General features: G+C 36.2%; 1 protein-coding gene across 3 annotated transcripts in view; it reads right to left on the bottom strand.

Moving 5' to 3' along the window:
* Positions 1–16239, bottom strand: part of dab2ipa (DAB2 interacting protein a) — a 107528-nt gene extending 91289 nt beyond the window's left edge. For 2 of the 3 annotated variants that reach the window (XM_039664647.2, XM_039664656.2), the window contains exons 1-3: positions 16086–16239; positions 14656–14777; positions 14277–14403 (exon numbers count right to left, since the gene is read on the bottom strand). In XM_039664647.2, coding sequence (XP_039520581.2) covers positions 14277–14403; positions 14656–14777; positions 16086–16155 — 319 coding nt within the window. In that variant the 5' untranslated portion in view covers positions 16156–16239. Of the gene's footprint in view, positions 1–10230; positions 10355–14276; positions 14404–14655; positions 14778–16085 lie in introns of those variants that run through there. The other variant, XM_039664673.2, reaches the window with a different exon arrangement.
* Positions 16240–17067: the final 828 nt, after the last annotated feature.

Raw genomic sequence — 17067 nt, 5'->3', positions numbered from 1 at the left:
ATAGTATATAATAGTTAAGAAAATTAGTCATAAAACTGCATTATGGTCCAGCTAATGCAAATTCAAGAGAAAATATTAGTCATATTGGTCATAGGGTGTTTTGACCAGTTTTGGCCGGATAAAGCCACAATATGGAAATTTAATGTAATTTATTGACAAATAAGCCTTTGTCTAGTAAGAGTGTCATGTAAAGCAGGGATGGAAGAGATTACAAAAGAGGCTGATATGCAAAAAATAATTCCTGGTACTGATAGTGCATTATTGATGGTACTCTGTACCAATGAGTGTCAGCAAACTAAGAAAACTAATCTCAAACAAAACAGCTATGGCTGCGATTTTTCTATTACACAAAAACAAGTCGTCTAATAATAGCACTTACGTTATAACAATACTGGTTTCTTGGTACCATCTACACAAGTTAGCAAGATACACAGAGCAAATCTCCCAGAATGCTCAAGGCCAGGGCAAGCCTATATTTAACCTTGCACAAGAAAAGTCTTGTTTGTGATTTGGGAACGCTGTCCTTTGCTCAGCTGTTGTCTGAGGTTGCCAGGAGACGGGATCAATAGACGCACTATATCAGCCATCTCTGAAGCACCACAGCTTTTATAGTTCAAAGCCAGGCTTGGAATACCCATACTTTGGAGTAAAACAACATCCGGACAAAAAAGGGGAGGGTAACATGGGATCGTATGGAGAGAGAGAGAGAGAGAGAAAGAAAGAGGCAAAGGGAATAACAGCAGAAAAATGGAAAACAGAATAGGAACAAGATCCATTTGTTCATCAGCCAATCCTAAAACAGCAAGACCTGCATCATAAAGTTAATTGCTGACAGAGCCAATATACACCCTCGGATTCAGAGTTCTGCCAGCCAGAGAATAATTCCCATGTTTCCATACAAGTTTACTGGCTGTTTAAAGCTTTTCTGCGGTGCATTTCAAAGATCAGGAATGTGACTCTGTAAGATGGATTAACACTATATGTTACACAATCAAACTGATTGCTGGAAGGCATATTTCACATCACCTTTGTTAAATAAAGTATTAATTTTTTTGTTTCATCTAATAGCTATTTTTTTCTTTTAGAAGGATCTTTTCTGAAAATGCTGTATGATCAGTCCACAAGATCATAGCGCGACCCATTTTGTGATTCCGACTACTCCCCAACCACTTTTGCGAGATTAAATAATCAAAGTGTGGGCTTAGTACACCATTTGGGACGGACCTTGGATGTCCAAAACTTCCTGTTTGGGCCTGAAGCGCATGGCATGCTGTTTAAAAGAACTAGGCCTAGTACTTCACATCTTTTTGGAGCCCAAAAAAACAGCTCCTTCTCACCTTGGTTGCCCATGGGGACATCTTAGAAATAGGCCAGTTTCTGAAGCAGGTCACCCCATCCTGTGAAGAGAATAATCAGAAACAGAAAGGACGACGCTCAAGCTGAAGGACTCAAGGATGTGTCCGGCACTATCTCAGCTCCTTGTGGAGATATACAAACAAAACCTGCCTGTTGCATCCATCTGTGTGCTGTTTCGGCCTCCACACGGAGGTGGAGATTACCACAAGAATTCTAACACGCCGCTCAGGCCTGCCACATTGTGCGGCAAGCTGACCCTCCCACTTTTGGAAAGAAAGGAGAATGAAAGAAGCGGGTGGGGGGTTAACAAGAGGGACAGTGGTTACTTTTTTCCATTTTCATGAGCAGTTAGGGGCCTAGTAACAGCATTCTCTCTCTCTCTCTCATTCTGCACCACCATCTTTTGGGGAAACGAGCCCCCTTTGGAAATCTGAATTCCTCTGGAATGTCAGCCAATCAGAACACAGGCTCAAGGGAATGTGTTATGGGAAGGTCTGGGCTCTGACACTTTAATCTCCCAGCGAAAAAGTTACTGTACAATACACTTTTTGCAGTGGCTTTGGATGGGTTTATAATCAATCAGTCAATAAAGAATATGTTTTTTTTTTTTTACTGAAGCGATTTATGGTTTTACTGAATATAACTACTTTAACTACATTAGTTATGTAGAAATAATAGATTTGTAGAAAAATTGCTTGCCTTAAAAATCTATATCTATAGTGCTTCAAATGACACCAATTTTCATTTACAATGGAAAAATGCTTTTAATTTAACTGGAAAAAACTGCCTGATTTAAAAAAAATAATAATATTATTAATTCTAACAGGCTCAAGTAAACATTTTATTACTTTAAAAATAGGTAGGTCTAGTAAAAATAAGATGGGGTCTGATCATTTGGCTATAATTTACCGGCGTAAATATATCAGCCTGTTTTATTGACTGGTTCAGATAACATTAAAAACATTAGTGTGTAACTGTAAATGTGTTTTTTTTTTTTTTGGTTTTTACAAACTGAGGGATTAGTAAACATTTACTATAGTAATGTGGATGCCAGGCATGTTGTCCATTGAATCCATACACATTGTAAATAATCTGAAATGTGAAATTAAATGACCAGTTCACTTTTTAAAAAACTTTTGCTAATAATTTACTCACCCCCATGTCATCCAAGATGTCATGTCATTCTTTCTTTAGTCGAAAAGAAATGAAGGTTTTTGATGAAAACATTCCAGGATTTTTCTCCATATAATGGACTTCAATGGGAACCAAACAGTTCAAGGTCCAAAAGACAGTTTCAGTCAAAACTGCAAACTGTTCAAAGGGCTTTAAATGATTCCAGACGATGAATAAGGATCTTATCAAGCGAAATGATCGCTCATTTAAAAAAATAAATAACAAAGTTTAAGTTTTATAAGCTCAAATGCTCACCTTGCTCTGTTCTGTGCGACTCTCCTGTTCGAACTCGTTCATCAAAATGAAGAATCTTTTCCCGAGTCAACTCGTTCATTTCGTTTGTTGAATGAACCAAATGACTCGAAAAAAGATTCGTTCATTTTGATAAACGAGTTCTAACAGGAAAGTCACGAACGTGCGTCACAGAACAGAGCAAGGTGACCATTTGAGCTTATAAAACTTAAACTTTGTAATTTATTTTTTTAAATGAGCGATCGTTTCGCTTGATAGACCCTTATTCATTGTATGGAATCGTTTAAAGCCCTTTGAACAGTTTGCACTGAAACTGACTTTTGGACCTTGAACCGTTTGGTTCCCATTGCAGTCCATTATATGGAGAAAAATCATGGAATTTTTTCATCAAAAACCTTAATTTCTTTTCGACTGAAGAAAGAATGACATGGATATCTTGGATGACATGGGGGTGAGTAAATTATCTGCAAACGTTTTTTTTTAAAGTGAACTACTCGTTTAATGTTTGGCATACTGAGCCATGTATCCAAAGAACAGGCACTCAACATATAGTGTTTGCTGAATGTGTGAAAAACGCTGGCTTTGGTGACATCTGTTTCAAATGACGAGTTAAAAAGAGAAACAAGTAAAAGCACACATCAATCCAGAAAGGGGGATGGGTAAAACAATGTTTCCACAGTGATAAAAGCTCTGTCCACCGGACATCCTAGCAACAGTTACGACGCTTCAGCAATCTGTGGTTCAGTGGAGATAAAAAGCTCAGCTCTCAATGTGCATTTGCTTTACTTCATGGCACCTAAAACCAGCTCTCAAGGGTTCATATTGCACTACAGCAATAAAGGACATCAAATCATCAGTGTCTGAAAGCTGTCTGGACACCGAGACATATAATGTGCATTGGGCAGAATGGACTGTTAATATATACGGCATGTTTACAGCAACAATTGCTGCTCTAGCTGTAAGCATCATTATGAGAAAGCAAACTTAAAGAAGTGAAACATACCCATTTTGTCATTGTCGCTAGTAGGGCCAATTGCATAAACATAGCTACTAGTTGAGAGTGACTCTGTTTTAAAGCAACACTAAGTAAGTGTTGTAAACACTACACACTTTACACTAAGTAAAATAATGTTTCCAAAATCTTTTCAGTGGTTCATTAAGTCGTGACAGGGTGAAATGAATTTCCGGATTCGCTTTGTGGTCCTATATCTGCTATAACCACGCTATGTAAGATTGCCAGATTGGGTCACGTTTCTGTAGTTCTAATGAGACATAAGAAAACTACAAATTTGACTTGCTTTACGTCGTGTTACAATCAACCGTGCCGCACAAGCCCTCAAAAAGCCAAAACGTCTCGATCGCCCCCAAGTGGCCGGTCCTAGTATAGGACATAACCCCCGCCTCCCCATGTTATTCAACGGGACGCTAGATCAACTAAACAATTAAATTACACTTCACATACCCTTTTAGATAGAAAGATAGTTTCTGTCATGTACTGAACGTTTTTATCACATTGATGAAATTTAGTTTTAAAGAGTTAGTTTTTAAAATAAGTTTTTAGTTAGTTATTTGATGCTATAAAAACAATGCTCTGATATCATGATTGACAGCTGTGATTGACAGGTTCTCTGTGCGAAGTAGTCACTGAAGCACCAATAGACTTTTTTTCATAATGTTGATACCATTGGAGAGGAACGGAGCAGACAGAGGCCACTCAAGAAAAGTGCAGGTGTGTGTGCTTACGATTGATTCTGCGAGAGTGAGGGCGGGGCCTTGATTTCGAGGCTTTACTTCCTGCTCACGACTGCGCATGTCTGGTCCCGAAAACGCAAGTGTGCAGACTCAAGTCCCAAGATGTCAGCGCCATATCGGGACATTGGAGGCTTCAGTTCTCTCAGATGGAAAAGAGCAAAGGGGCGTCGTCCATCTTTTTTACAGTCTATGGTTACAATAGTCATTATTTTCTTTTCTGATGTCACAATACATCATACTTTCATAAAATCATGCAACACACTCTACCTTATCTGTGAACATTGCTCATTCCAAAGCCGGTGCTGGATAAACAACTAGCGTGCGTGCGACAGTAGGTTGCGGTAGGCTAAATTATTTACGACAGTGGTAATGGACAATTCCACTTACGACCTATAGGGCGACTGCAGAGGAAAAGTTACTTGGTGTTGCTAGTCTGACTAACTAGCAATTAATTGGGGCTAATCAGTCTTACTTTTCTGATTCAAATAAAACCAATCTATGTTTTGGTTTTTTTTGTAATTGAAAATTAGATGACCAACTTGTAAGACTAATCTAAGCACATTATGCAAATGGCTACATTGCATGAAGGCAGGTTGCATAAACTGCTAAGATTCTTACAAGTTGGTCATCACATTCTTTTCTTTAAGACAACTGTTTTAAGTCAGTTACATTGACTTAACCTAAATTGATACTAAAAAGTAAGACTGATTGCCCCTTGACTAACAGCTAACTGGTTATACTTGAGACAGTCTTAACATAATGGCTGTTAAGCTGATATTAACTGAATTTAGCCACTTATTCTAAAAATTATGGCTCACCAAATAAAAAGCCAAAATGAGGGACTCCTAGTTGCTAATGGTTGTGATAAAATATACAGTAAAAGTTTAACAAGCCTAAATATTCAACTATATCCTGGAAATAAGGCGCCACAACTGTACATATTTCGAACACATTTTGTGAATCCTTGTAGGCATTACATATCTCTTTGAAACGCAGCTGGGACCAATTAGTTAAAATCCAACAACTCTGTTTTGTCACAATGAAAATGAAAGCTACTTTTTCAAAAGGCTAAATTGTTGCTTTGAAATTGTAGCTTGTGAAGCTACTCACCATATTCAAGTACCACCAAAAAGTTGCTTCCCCAACAATGGTTGTTGTGATCATAAAATAAGCTCAACAAAGAGACAAGTGACTTGACGTGCAGGTCTAAACATCCTACTAATATGACAGAGAGCTGGGATATGGACAGCTGCTGTTAGCAACACAAAGGCACTTCTGTGAAGCATGTGAGATCTGAAAATTTGGTAAGATATATGACAACCAGCTGGGCCAAGTTCACAGTCAAAGGAAATCTGACTTCAAGTTCAAATGCAATATGCCCACATGAATTTATTACGTCTCAAATGTCTAAGATCCATCACATCTGGAATAAACAAAGAAAACACTCATTATTATCATTTATGAAATGGGGCTGAGTATGGGTAGTGGAAGAGCTGTATTGAGTATTTCTCTGAAACAATTCAAAATGAATTCACAAAAGTGTCTCTGCAAATCTCTAACAATGACCTTATCATCGAGGTCCAGCATTTAGAGCTCGTTTCGCCCACCTACTCCTGATTCTGACGCATTTTACAGCTGCCCTTTTTCAAAATGTCCTTTGCTTTAATGGCAGCCATTCAGGATTTGGTAAAGGTCAACTTTGTGTTACTTAAACTTTCATTGGGACCAAGATGTAAACCACAGCTGTAACTTCCATAGACCTGGAGAGACACATGGCTTGGTAAAACACTGATAAAGGATCATTAAAGGGCATTCAATTAAAAAGGGAATTCAACAGTTTGTCCTGTTGGACATGGTGAACGTGGGAGTTCATTTGTAATGTAAAATTACATCTAAGTTCTGAAAAACACGTTTTGATGGCATAGGATATTTACAGAACCACAACATCTCTGTTCAGTTTATATCTGGATGTCTTATCCTTTCAAATTCAGACATTAAACCATTACAGTGTCTTTTGAAGTGATTTGCCCTACTATGAAACAGGCATCCACTGTACTCCTAAAATATAGCCTCAATGCTATAAGAGAGCTCTATTGTTTAATCTTCCCCCGATAAAACTCAATAATAATTAATTATTTTAATACTATGCAATTAGGGGAGTGCTGTTCCCCAGTCTATGGGCTGAATAAAGACCCAGTTGAATACCCTCAATTACCAATTATGACTAAACTGGGATTTCCCACTACTGATAAAACGCCTGAACATCCAGCTTACCAAAGGCATAAATGTGAATTTTTTTTAGGGAAGATTTTTCAAGCTAGCCTGGAGAAATGGTTCTAATTTATATTCAATGAAAACAGATTCAGAGTGCACTGTATCTGTGATTTACTGTCACTGTTTATTTCTCCATTAAATAGGTCATATTCAACACTCTGTAGCCTTTCATACTTCTATATTTGAAGAGTTCAGATGCAAAAGCCTCTAAGTGCCATTTGAAATTTTCTTTTAGAATGATCATTTTTATCAAGCTTGTATATTTAAGTTCAGTTATTTCAGATTAATTGCAATGAGGATTACCTATTAATTGTCATTTAAGTGAAATTACTGAACTTGAATATATAAGCTTGATAAAAATCATCATTAAAGAAGAAAATTTCAATTGGCATTTAGAGGCTTTTGCATCTGAACTCTTCATTTGTATTCAACCATTATCATTCCGACACTTACAATTAGACTACGTTTTAACTACATCTATACAGTTTAAATGTTTGGGATCAGTAAGTGTTCTTTTAAAATAAACAAAAATGTTACATTGTTACACATTTTTTTTAATGCTGTTCCTTTGAACATTCTATTCATCAAAGAATTCTGAAAAAAAAATCTATTCGAGTTTCTGGAAAAATTATTAAGCAGCACAACTGTTTTTTAACATTGATAATAATAGGAAATGTTTATTGAGCTGCAAAATTTAAAATTGTATTAATACTTCACAGTATTACTCTATTACTTTTGATCAAATAATTATAGCATTAATGAGCATAAGAGACTACTTTCAAAAACATGGAAAAATATTACCAATACTTGAAAAAAAAAAAATATAAAGAAAAAAAAAAACTTAAAAGAAGTGGACCTAAAAAGACCAACTGCTTTTAAAGCTGTGATGTGTAATTTCTGCACATCACTGGTTTTTGGCAGCAATAGTCTCAACGATCCACTTAGGCTTAGGACGCTTTCAAGAACAATGTTTTAGTAGTACCAAAGAGTTTACACTTTTTAGGGTAATCAACCCCTAAAAAGTCATTTTCTTATAATCTCTGCAAATTAAGCTAAATAAGGAGAAAAACGACATGCTTTAGCTTTAACCAAAGGATAACACGAGGTTACCATAAGACAAGCTATCCGGCTAATGCCATAAATAATACAGTCCTGCATTGAATGTAGAAATGTTTATTACCGAGTACATCAGTCACATTGTGTGTTTGGAACATAGCCAGTCCTCATGCCAGCAAATTAAATGCTGCTTTATGTTAGCATTGTTAGCTTTGCTGTAACAATGGCCAGACATCATCAGCATCCCCGGCCAAATTAAACAGCAACAGGGCTAAATGCTGCATAAAACACGGGGTGGGGCATCAGGAACAAGATGGAGGAAATTATGATTGCATCTGACTAAAGGAGATTATGTCCATCTTGATATTTCACAAGGATTATGCTCTTCTGCTCTTCATAAAGATTGTCACCAGTCAGAGCCATGTCTGGGATGTTTAATCCTCAGCAAAGTTACAAGAAGGATTGCTTTGAGGCCAACAGATATTTGCTAGATTTGATTTTTTTTTTTTTTTAACAAAATATTCCCAAAGTAAGCAACAACCAAAAAAATCATACTTCCCACCAAAACCAAATGTTTCAGATGTTTCCTTTGCTTTTCATTGTACTGGAGGTTCTTCCAAAACTTTTCCATCTTACACTAGTTACACATCTATTTGCATTTCTATTTCATCTCAGTGCAAGTTGCTCGTTTAATTAATTATTCAGTGGCTCAAAACATTTTAAACTTGTGAAATGCTTCTCAAAATGCACATGGGTTATGCTGATGAATATCTGAACAATTCTGTTTGATTCCAGATTCCTGGGGAAAATTAAAAAGTGATGAACATGGCGGAGCATTTCCATGTCATTACCAACAAAACACTTTTTAATTAGCCTATATGAACCATAAATGACACTACAAAGATGTTGTACAGTAAGCCAACCCCTATGCAACTCAAATGTAGCCCTAAAATGGATGCACAAGAAGGACAACACTTCACTTTATCTACATGGACTGTGTGTTTTCATCTGATGGGACTAACTATTTTTTTATTCCCTTACCCCTTTGTATGCCTTTTAAAAGTCTCAAACAATTTGAAATAATGAAAAATTGTGGTCTGACAAGCGCTGAAAATTTCATGACAGTTTGCTTAAAAAATACATTTCTGTCATAATTTATTCACCCAAGTTGTTCCAAACTGAATGAATTTCTTACACAGTTCACCAAATTTTTTTTCATTCTGTCAACATTTATTCACCCTTCTTCTGCTGAACAAAAAAGAAGATAGAGTTGATGGACCCCATTGACTTCCATAGTATTTTTTTTTCCCATACTATGGAAGTCAATGCTGTTTGTTTACAAACATTCTTCAGAATATCTTCTTTGTGTTCAGCAGAAGAAAGAAATTCATACAAGTTTGGAACAATTTGAGGGTGAATAAATATTGACAGAATTTGTATTTTTTGGTGAACTATCCCTTTAAGGGTCCATGACACATGCTGCGTTCACGCCATGTCATAATTACTGTAAATGCATTTCCGTTTGCTTTCAAAACGCTCTCGCGGTAGTTTGATGTCACACACCGATTGTCTGCACAGCGCCACTTCAATTTGAACACACCTTAAACCTGCAGTGGCCACGTGGTACAAGTCGTAGCTCTCAATTACAGGTTCACACATTGTAATTACACGTTCAAGCACGTGAAGGCTTTTTACAGTTCAGAATCGTTAAGGTATTACGACATGGTGTGAACGCACCAACATATCCAACTAAAGTTCATCTCAGCTCACATGAGTGTCACATCAGCATGAACATAGACCAAACAGTCCTGAGAGTGTATTCAGCCTCATTGAAAATACATTAATCAACAAATCTACAACCAGAACTAGTTGATTCCTGAATACAGTGGTGTAAATGTTTTCACAGGTTTTATAGCAACATTTCAACGCATCTACGAATTCAACTTATTTTACTATCAATTAAATATTAAGTAATTCAAAAGTTCTTTGGTGCACACAGAAAGTTTCAAAGGTTTTCAGTGCTGTTGGACAGAAAAGTGAACTCTTGGCCTGTTGTAGATCAAATTTCAGGAAAGGTTTAACGCAGGTCAAGGCTTCAGCCTGTCTTGATGTAACAGTAGCCACCTGAGCGAACACATCTGTTGATGTTACAGTGTTTTCATCCGTTCAGTTCACAAACATGCTCTAAACCCTTTCAGGACATTCTGTAGATCACAGTTGTTAAGATAGCAAAAAACTGCAAAAGCGGACAAGCTCTTAGCAACCTGCACTAATCTGTTTCACAGCCCCACATACACAAGCTCACATCACTGGCTCTCTCAACACTTCATGTGCTTTGTTAAAAGTGTCTCCAAGTTCTCCTCTTACCATGGTGGCCGTCCAGCGCAAGTTTGTTGTCCAACTCCATAACTTCAAAGACAGACAAAACCAGACATGCTCTCAGTGCCAGGGGAGGGGAAGACAGCAACGCTTCTCTCTCTGCCTCGTCACCCGTTTGCCAGAAGAGCGCTGCCTCCCGTGCAGCCTGCCTGCGCTCTGTTCTGGCAGTCGGAGCAGATCTGTGCTGGGCTGAGCCACTTCTCTGGGCCCCACTCACTCCCACATGAGCGCCAGAGCTCTTAAAGACACAGCAGGGATTTTTTTCCCCTTGCTTTCTCTCTCTCTATCAGAGCATGCCTTTCTACCATCCTCTAGATCTTATGGCTCATTCCTGTTATGCAGTTCATTGTCATGTTATAATTTACAAAGATGAAAATGATGTTTATTTCACAATATAACAATGATGTGAACATACGGGAGTTGAATTATTTTCACTGTAAAAAAATATTTTCATGATTTGTAATCACAACATTTCTACTTTTTTCAAATTTATGTAGATCAGATAACAAAATATTTTGAGTTTCTGGTGATTAAATTAATCTCCTTCATTTTATTAACTCAATTTTTTTCATTTCAATGAACTTAAAATTTTAAGGCAACCAGGTTACTTATTTTTTTTAAGTTAAACCAACAATTTTTTTTTTTTTTACAGAGGTTAGAGCTGTCATGTCATGTCGGCAGATGTTATTGTTAACTAAATTAACTAAAGCCATAAAAATAATTACTTTGATTAAATAAGCAATACCTATTAATTTAAGCTATTTCTAATTTCCATTTAGTTTAAGTTGATTAAAAATGAAACAAACTAAAATATATATAACTTCATTAAAGCTATACAGGCATATTATAGACATTTTGACACAAACACAGAACAAAATCACTAAAACTAAAGTGAAAACAGATCATATAAAAGCAAAATCTAATTCAAAATATGATCAAAAACAATTTATAAATAAATATTTCTATAATCCAAAATATGTTTTCTTAAGAATACTGCTAATCAATTTATTGGTTTTTCTTTATTTTTCACTTAACATCCTGCTGTTTTTTTGTAAAATCCCTAAATCCCACCTTTTCTGGAATGATGTTAGCAATATTAGCAATGATTTGAATTAAGGAATCATCTGGTGTCTTGTTTATTATCATCATATTTCATACAAATGTGTAAATAATGAAGTAATAATTATTAATAATAATAATAATAATAATAATAAAGACCCTGGGCTTGACCGGAGGATCAAGGCTGGTAAATATTTTAATAAAAATGCTTTATTAAGCTGCAAAAAAAAAGTTAAAAAGTTAGAAAATTAGTGCAGAATAATAATAATTAATCAAAAGAACCCAAATGCTCATATTTTGCACATAATGAAATCAATATGGATCAGTATTAAAACAGAACAGTAAACAGTAAACAGTCTGTCATGCAAAACATGAATGTATTGCACATTTCATTAATTTAAGATTTTAAAGTACAACATAATTCAAGAATTTATTCTGATTCAAGGGGAGGTGCTTCAGAGGCATTATTAATGTTTATAAATATACTTTCTTTAAAACTGCTCACTCGTTCACTCAACCATGATCCAAAACCAAGTTAATGCTACAAACAAGAGCAGACACTACAGCACTTTAAGACCTTACAGACTTCACATCCTGAAACTTGAAATCCGATCAGACTGTAACACATTTCAAAAAATCCAATTTTAATCGGATTTCAAACCACATATGGATATCAAGTGCCTTACTCTTAAAAGCTACGACACAGATTAGGATGCCGCTGATGTACAGGAGTGTGTGTGTGGGGTGTTAAACGCCTGTGTCTCTGCGGGGGTGTGCAGAGTAAACGCACAGAGACATTTGCTGAGTCAGCAACAAGCTGCCAGTGTCTGACACAAGCATTAGCACAACGCTGAGCTGCAATGACACTATCACACAACAGAGAAGAATCTCACTGAGATCTGAAGAACAGTCTGCAATGTAAGAGATCTTTTGCCAAATCAGTTTTTTAAGACCCATCATGATCATACACTACCATTCAAAAGTTTCAGCAAGGATGCATTTAATTGATCAAAAGTAACAGTAAAGATTTATACATTGTTACAAAATATTTCTATTTCAGATAGGCACTGTTCTTTTGAACTGTATATTCATCAAATAACTCATTTTTTTTTAAATAAATAAAATTTCACAATATTTTTGTTATTATTCTGTATATTATGCTGTATATTAGCAAATAAATGCAGCCTTGCTGAGCATGAGACCTCTTTCATAAACAAAAAAGTTTTACGAACCTGAAATTTAAAAAAGTTTGGTCTTGGGGGAAATGGGTTTCAAATCATATGTTTTAATAAAGACAAAAAAAAGATAGATAGATAGATAGATAGATAGATAGACAGACAGACAGACAGACAGACAGACAGACAGACAGACAGACAGACAGACAGATAGACAGATAGATAGATAGATAGATAGATAGATAGATAGATAGATAGATAGATAGTCAGACAGATAGACAATAGATAGATAGACGGATAGATGGATAGACAGATAGCCAGACAGACAGACAGACAGACAGACAGACAGACAGACAGATAGATAGATAGGTAGATAGATAGATAGATAGATAGATAGATAGATAGATAGATAGATAGATAGATAGATAGATAGATAGATAGATAGATAGATAGATGATAGATAGATAGTCAGACAGATAGACAATAGATAGATAGATAGATAGATAGATAGATAGATAGATAGATAGATAGATAGATAGATAGATAGATAGATAGATAGATAGATAGATAGATAGATAGATAGATAGATGGATAGATGGATAGACAGATAGCCAGACAGCCAGACAGACAGACAGACAGACAGACAGACAGACAGACAGACAGATAGATAGATAGATAGATAGATAGATAGATAGATAGATAGATAGATAGATAGATAGATAGATAGATAGATAGATAGATAGATGGATAGATGGATAGATGGATAGACAGATAGCCAGCCAGACAGACAGACAGACAGACAGACAGACAGACAGACAGACAGACAGACAGATAGATAGATAGATAGATAGATAGATAGATAGATAGATAGATAGATAGATAGTCAGACAGATAGACAATAGATAGATAGACGGATAGATGGATAGATGGATAGACAGATAGCCAGACAGACAGACAGACAGACAGACAGACAGACAGACAGACAGACAGACAGACAGACAGACAGACAGACAGACAGACAGATAGATAGATAGATAGATAGATAGATAGATAGATAGATAGATAGATAGATAGATAGATAGATAGATAGATAGATAGATAGATAGATAGATAAACAATTAAACTTTTATCTAGCTATTATATAAACACGCTGGCCTATTTAATGCAATATGTCTCTTTAACCTTTTCACAAAGCAACCGTTGGCATAATGTGTCTCGTCCCCAAATTCAATGGCATTGTGAACCAGAGCCCCTATTAAGCAATTCTAAACAATAGCCATCCTGTAACACCATCATAATTATGCCTCCCACTGCAAATTGCTGGTCTGCAGCCTGTCTGAGACAGATCTGGTCAAACTGAAAACACTGGAGTCTACAGTGCGTTCCCCCATGCTCCATTTCACGGGTCTGTCAATTGGCGTCACATCTGAACTTTAACACAATGAAGGCGAGGGTATAATTTTGAACTTCATATGACTAAACATCTGCTAATATGAATAAAAGAAATATATTCTGAAACATTACATAAATAGTGGCCAAATAGTATTAAATTGCACAATTTAACCCTGCCTTTAGCACAGCATTGAGTCAAAATTGCTCATTTAGAACAGTGTACTAGACTCAGCATAACGATACTATGGTAAAAGCAGCGCAGATCGGCAGCACCAATCAAGTGATCACGTCTACATTTGTCGTCCACTTTGCCACTTTATTACCTTTAAAGACTGTTATAAGAGTTTAATTGTCATCAAACTGTTTTTTTTTCTCATTGCAACATGTGTGCAAGCAGATCTTACTCACTGCTATTTTTGGTTTGGGTGCTCTGGTCCTTACGGATCTGAACTCCCTCAGGAATGCTGGTGCTACGTCGCAGGAGCCATACAGTGCAAGATTCAGCACGGCGCTCTCGGAACAGCAATGGACTGATCTAAGGAAAGGTCACAGAAGCCATTCATAGAGTTATAGTGTTGGTGGGCAAAGGACTACAATACAGACTCTGTAGGCTGAAGAAAGCTCATCTGTGCTCTAAACTGTTACTTTGACCCGTGGACATGTGCTGCCCTCTTGAGTTTAAAGGGTGCCATTAAATGCAAGGTCATAATCAAAAGGATTCACAACACATTCTTTTTTAAAGTCATTAAGTATGTCTTTATGTGTGTGTGTGTGTGTGTGTGTGTACCTCTCTTTTGTCCAGAAGAACTAGTTGACATTCTGCAACCAAGCAAAACTTGACCTGCCACCCGATTGGTTCTGATAGTGGTCGTCCACAAGATATCCAGTGGATTGATGAACCTTTCATGTCTGTAAAACAGAATGGATCGTATGAGAAATGAGACAAGAAGATGAGGCCTTCATGGATCAATTACAACCACAGCAAGTCTAAGCAGTTAAAACGTGACGTGGCCATAAAGCCAACTGGAAAACTGCTCTATGAATGGACAATCCTTCATGCTTGTCCATGATTCAGTTATGAGTATTGTTTTGTATGAAAGCACAATGCTAGGTTAATTGAATTAGATAGTCTTCCATTTCTTTAAGTTAATTTACTGGGTTTAAAATAACATTTAAAAGACTTCACTTTAGGCTGCACCTCTGGGACAATCCTGTGACATTCAGAACTGTTTTAGGAAAATTATTCAATTTTGCTGGCTAAAGTGCAAGACACTACGTGCATATTCTATTCCTGAGACATAGAAATATATGAAATACTCTAGAAGACATATGTTTGCAGTAAGACTGTAAAATATGAAAAACTATAAAAAGACCTGTTTTTTTTTTCTCAATGTTGGTTTCTTTTTGGTGAATTCTGTCCTCCAAACTAAATTTGTAAAAGTATTGCTTTTCTATCATGTATTGTATTGGAACAACTCAGTTATATTGTTAGAGGAAAGGGAAGACATTTTGAAGAAATATGGTCACCATTAACTGAGTTTCTAAGACATTATGAAGGGAATTAAGAAAGTAAAGCTGACTGCCGAGTTGTGAAATATTAAGCTTATGTCAAATTATCACTTGTTTGTTTTGTTAAAATTCAATAAATATAATGTTGAAAAAGTATTGCTTTTCTATACATTTCAGGTAAACAATTGAACACTTGAAGACAACATTTACATACATTCATAACAGTCAACAATATAATGACGTAAACGTCAGGCTGTTGGGGCAAGTTGTCACATAAGATTTTTTTTTTGACTTATTTTTATTTTTTTGACTTTTTTTTTTACTTGTTTGTCAATTGAATACTTTAAAATTTTTGTTGTTTAACGCCAGTTGTTTTAAAAACCACAAAGAGTAAGTGACAACATGCTTAGACATGCCAAAAAGTCTGTTTAACTGTATCAATGTTTAATATGTAATATTGTTTAATAGTTTTTTGTAGAGACTGTAAGAAGTGTAAATACAGGAAATAATGACTGACTGCCCCAGTCGTCCTAATATGCTAAAAACAACAACAACAACAAAAAAACAACTAAACAAACAAAAAAAATATATCCACGGTAAACATATGACAGACAAACTTCTTCATACAAGTAAACATAATGATAATATATCAAATAGTACTTTAAAACGCACATTTCAGCCTCGAAACAAATGATGTAGGCTACTCACCGATGACCCTCATCCAGCCCTGGTGCTGACAGCGGGTGATGTTCGGTGACATAGTAGGCCCACTAAACATGTCGCCAGTGTGCACTTTTCAACATGAAACGTTCCTGGACATTTGCACACATGATGGACGCCTCATAATGACTGAATACGCCATCAAAATTAACTTTTGGGTTATGTAAAACGAATGACGCTGTTGTGTTTGTAAAATTGTTTACCCGTACGAGGCGCGCGCCCGGGTCGCCGAGAGTGAAGCGGACAAGACGTCATGTAATACCTTGATTAAATTAACGGATTAAACTCTCTGGCGAAGAAAGTAACTAATCTGTCCACAAACACAAATCTCTCTCTTTTTTGTTTTGTATTTTTCAAGTTAGTGGGCTACTGAATTCTGGAGAAATATACACTGATTATATTACATCAGATGTGACAGAAATTAGATTTAGCCTTTTTCTTATTCACTTGTTCCTTCTGAAGTAACAAACATAAATTCGTGCAGGCCTGGCTCATGAATATTAGTTGCGTAATGTTAGGTTTGCCCGGTAAGCCTACCTGATTGGGGGGATAGGCAGAGGTTGAAAGTTTGCGGCTCATGAATATTAATTGAGCTACTGGACGCTCTCATAGGAAGGTTAACAAAGAACGTCAGCATCACGTAATTAATATTCATGAGTTAACCTTTTGCCATAGGATGTGTAAATTATGACCCCATGACGACCGTCTCATTGACACACAGTGGTTATGCATTTATTACTTTTTTTTAATAGGAAATTAAAGCAGATGTTCTATACAAACTAAGGAATGTTACACCTGTGAAAATGAGGGTACAAACACACAAGATCACACCTTTAAAATTATTGCTGACAACTGTTTTAATGATCTGAAACAGGAATGAATGAATAATGACATGCAAGTTTACACATTTTATATGTTTGAACACTGTTCCGAAAAACATGTACATGTTAACCATGTACAATGTTGAGTG

Source organism: Pimephales promelas, chromosome 14 (genome assembly GCF_988280905.1).
Source record: "Pimephales promelas chromosome 14, fPimPro1.hap1.1, whole genome shotgun sequence".
Lineage (NCBI taxonomy): Eukaryota > Metazoa > Chordata > Actinopteri > Cypriniformes > Leuciscidae > Pimephales > Pimephales promelas.
This window is presented reverse-complemented; position numbering and strand designations above follow the sequence as displayed.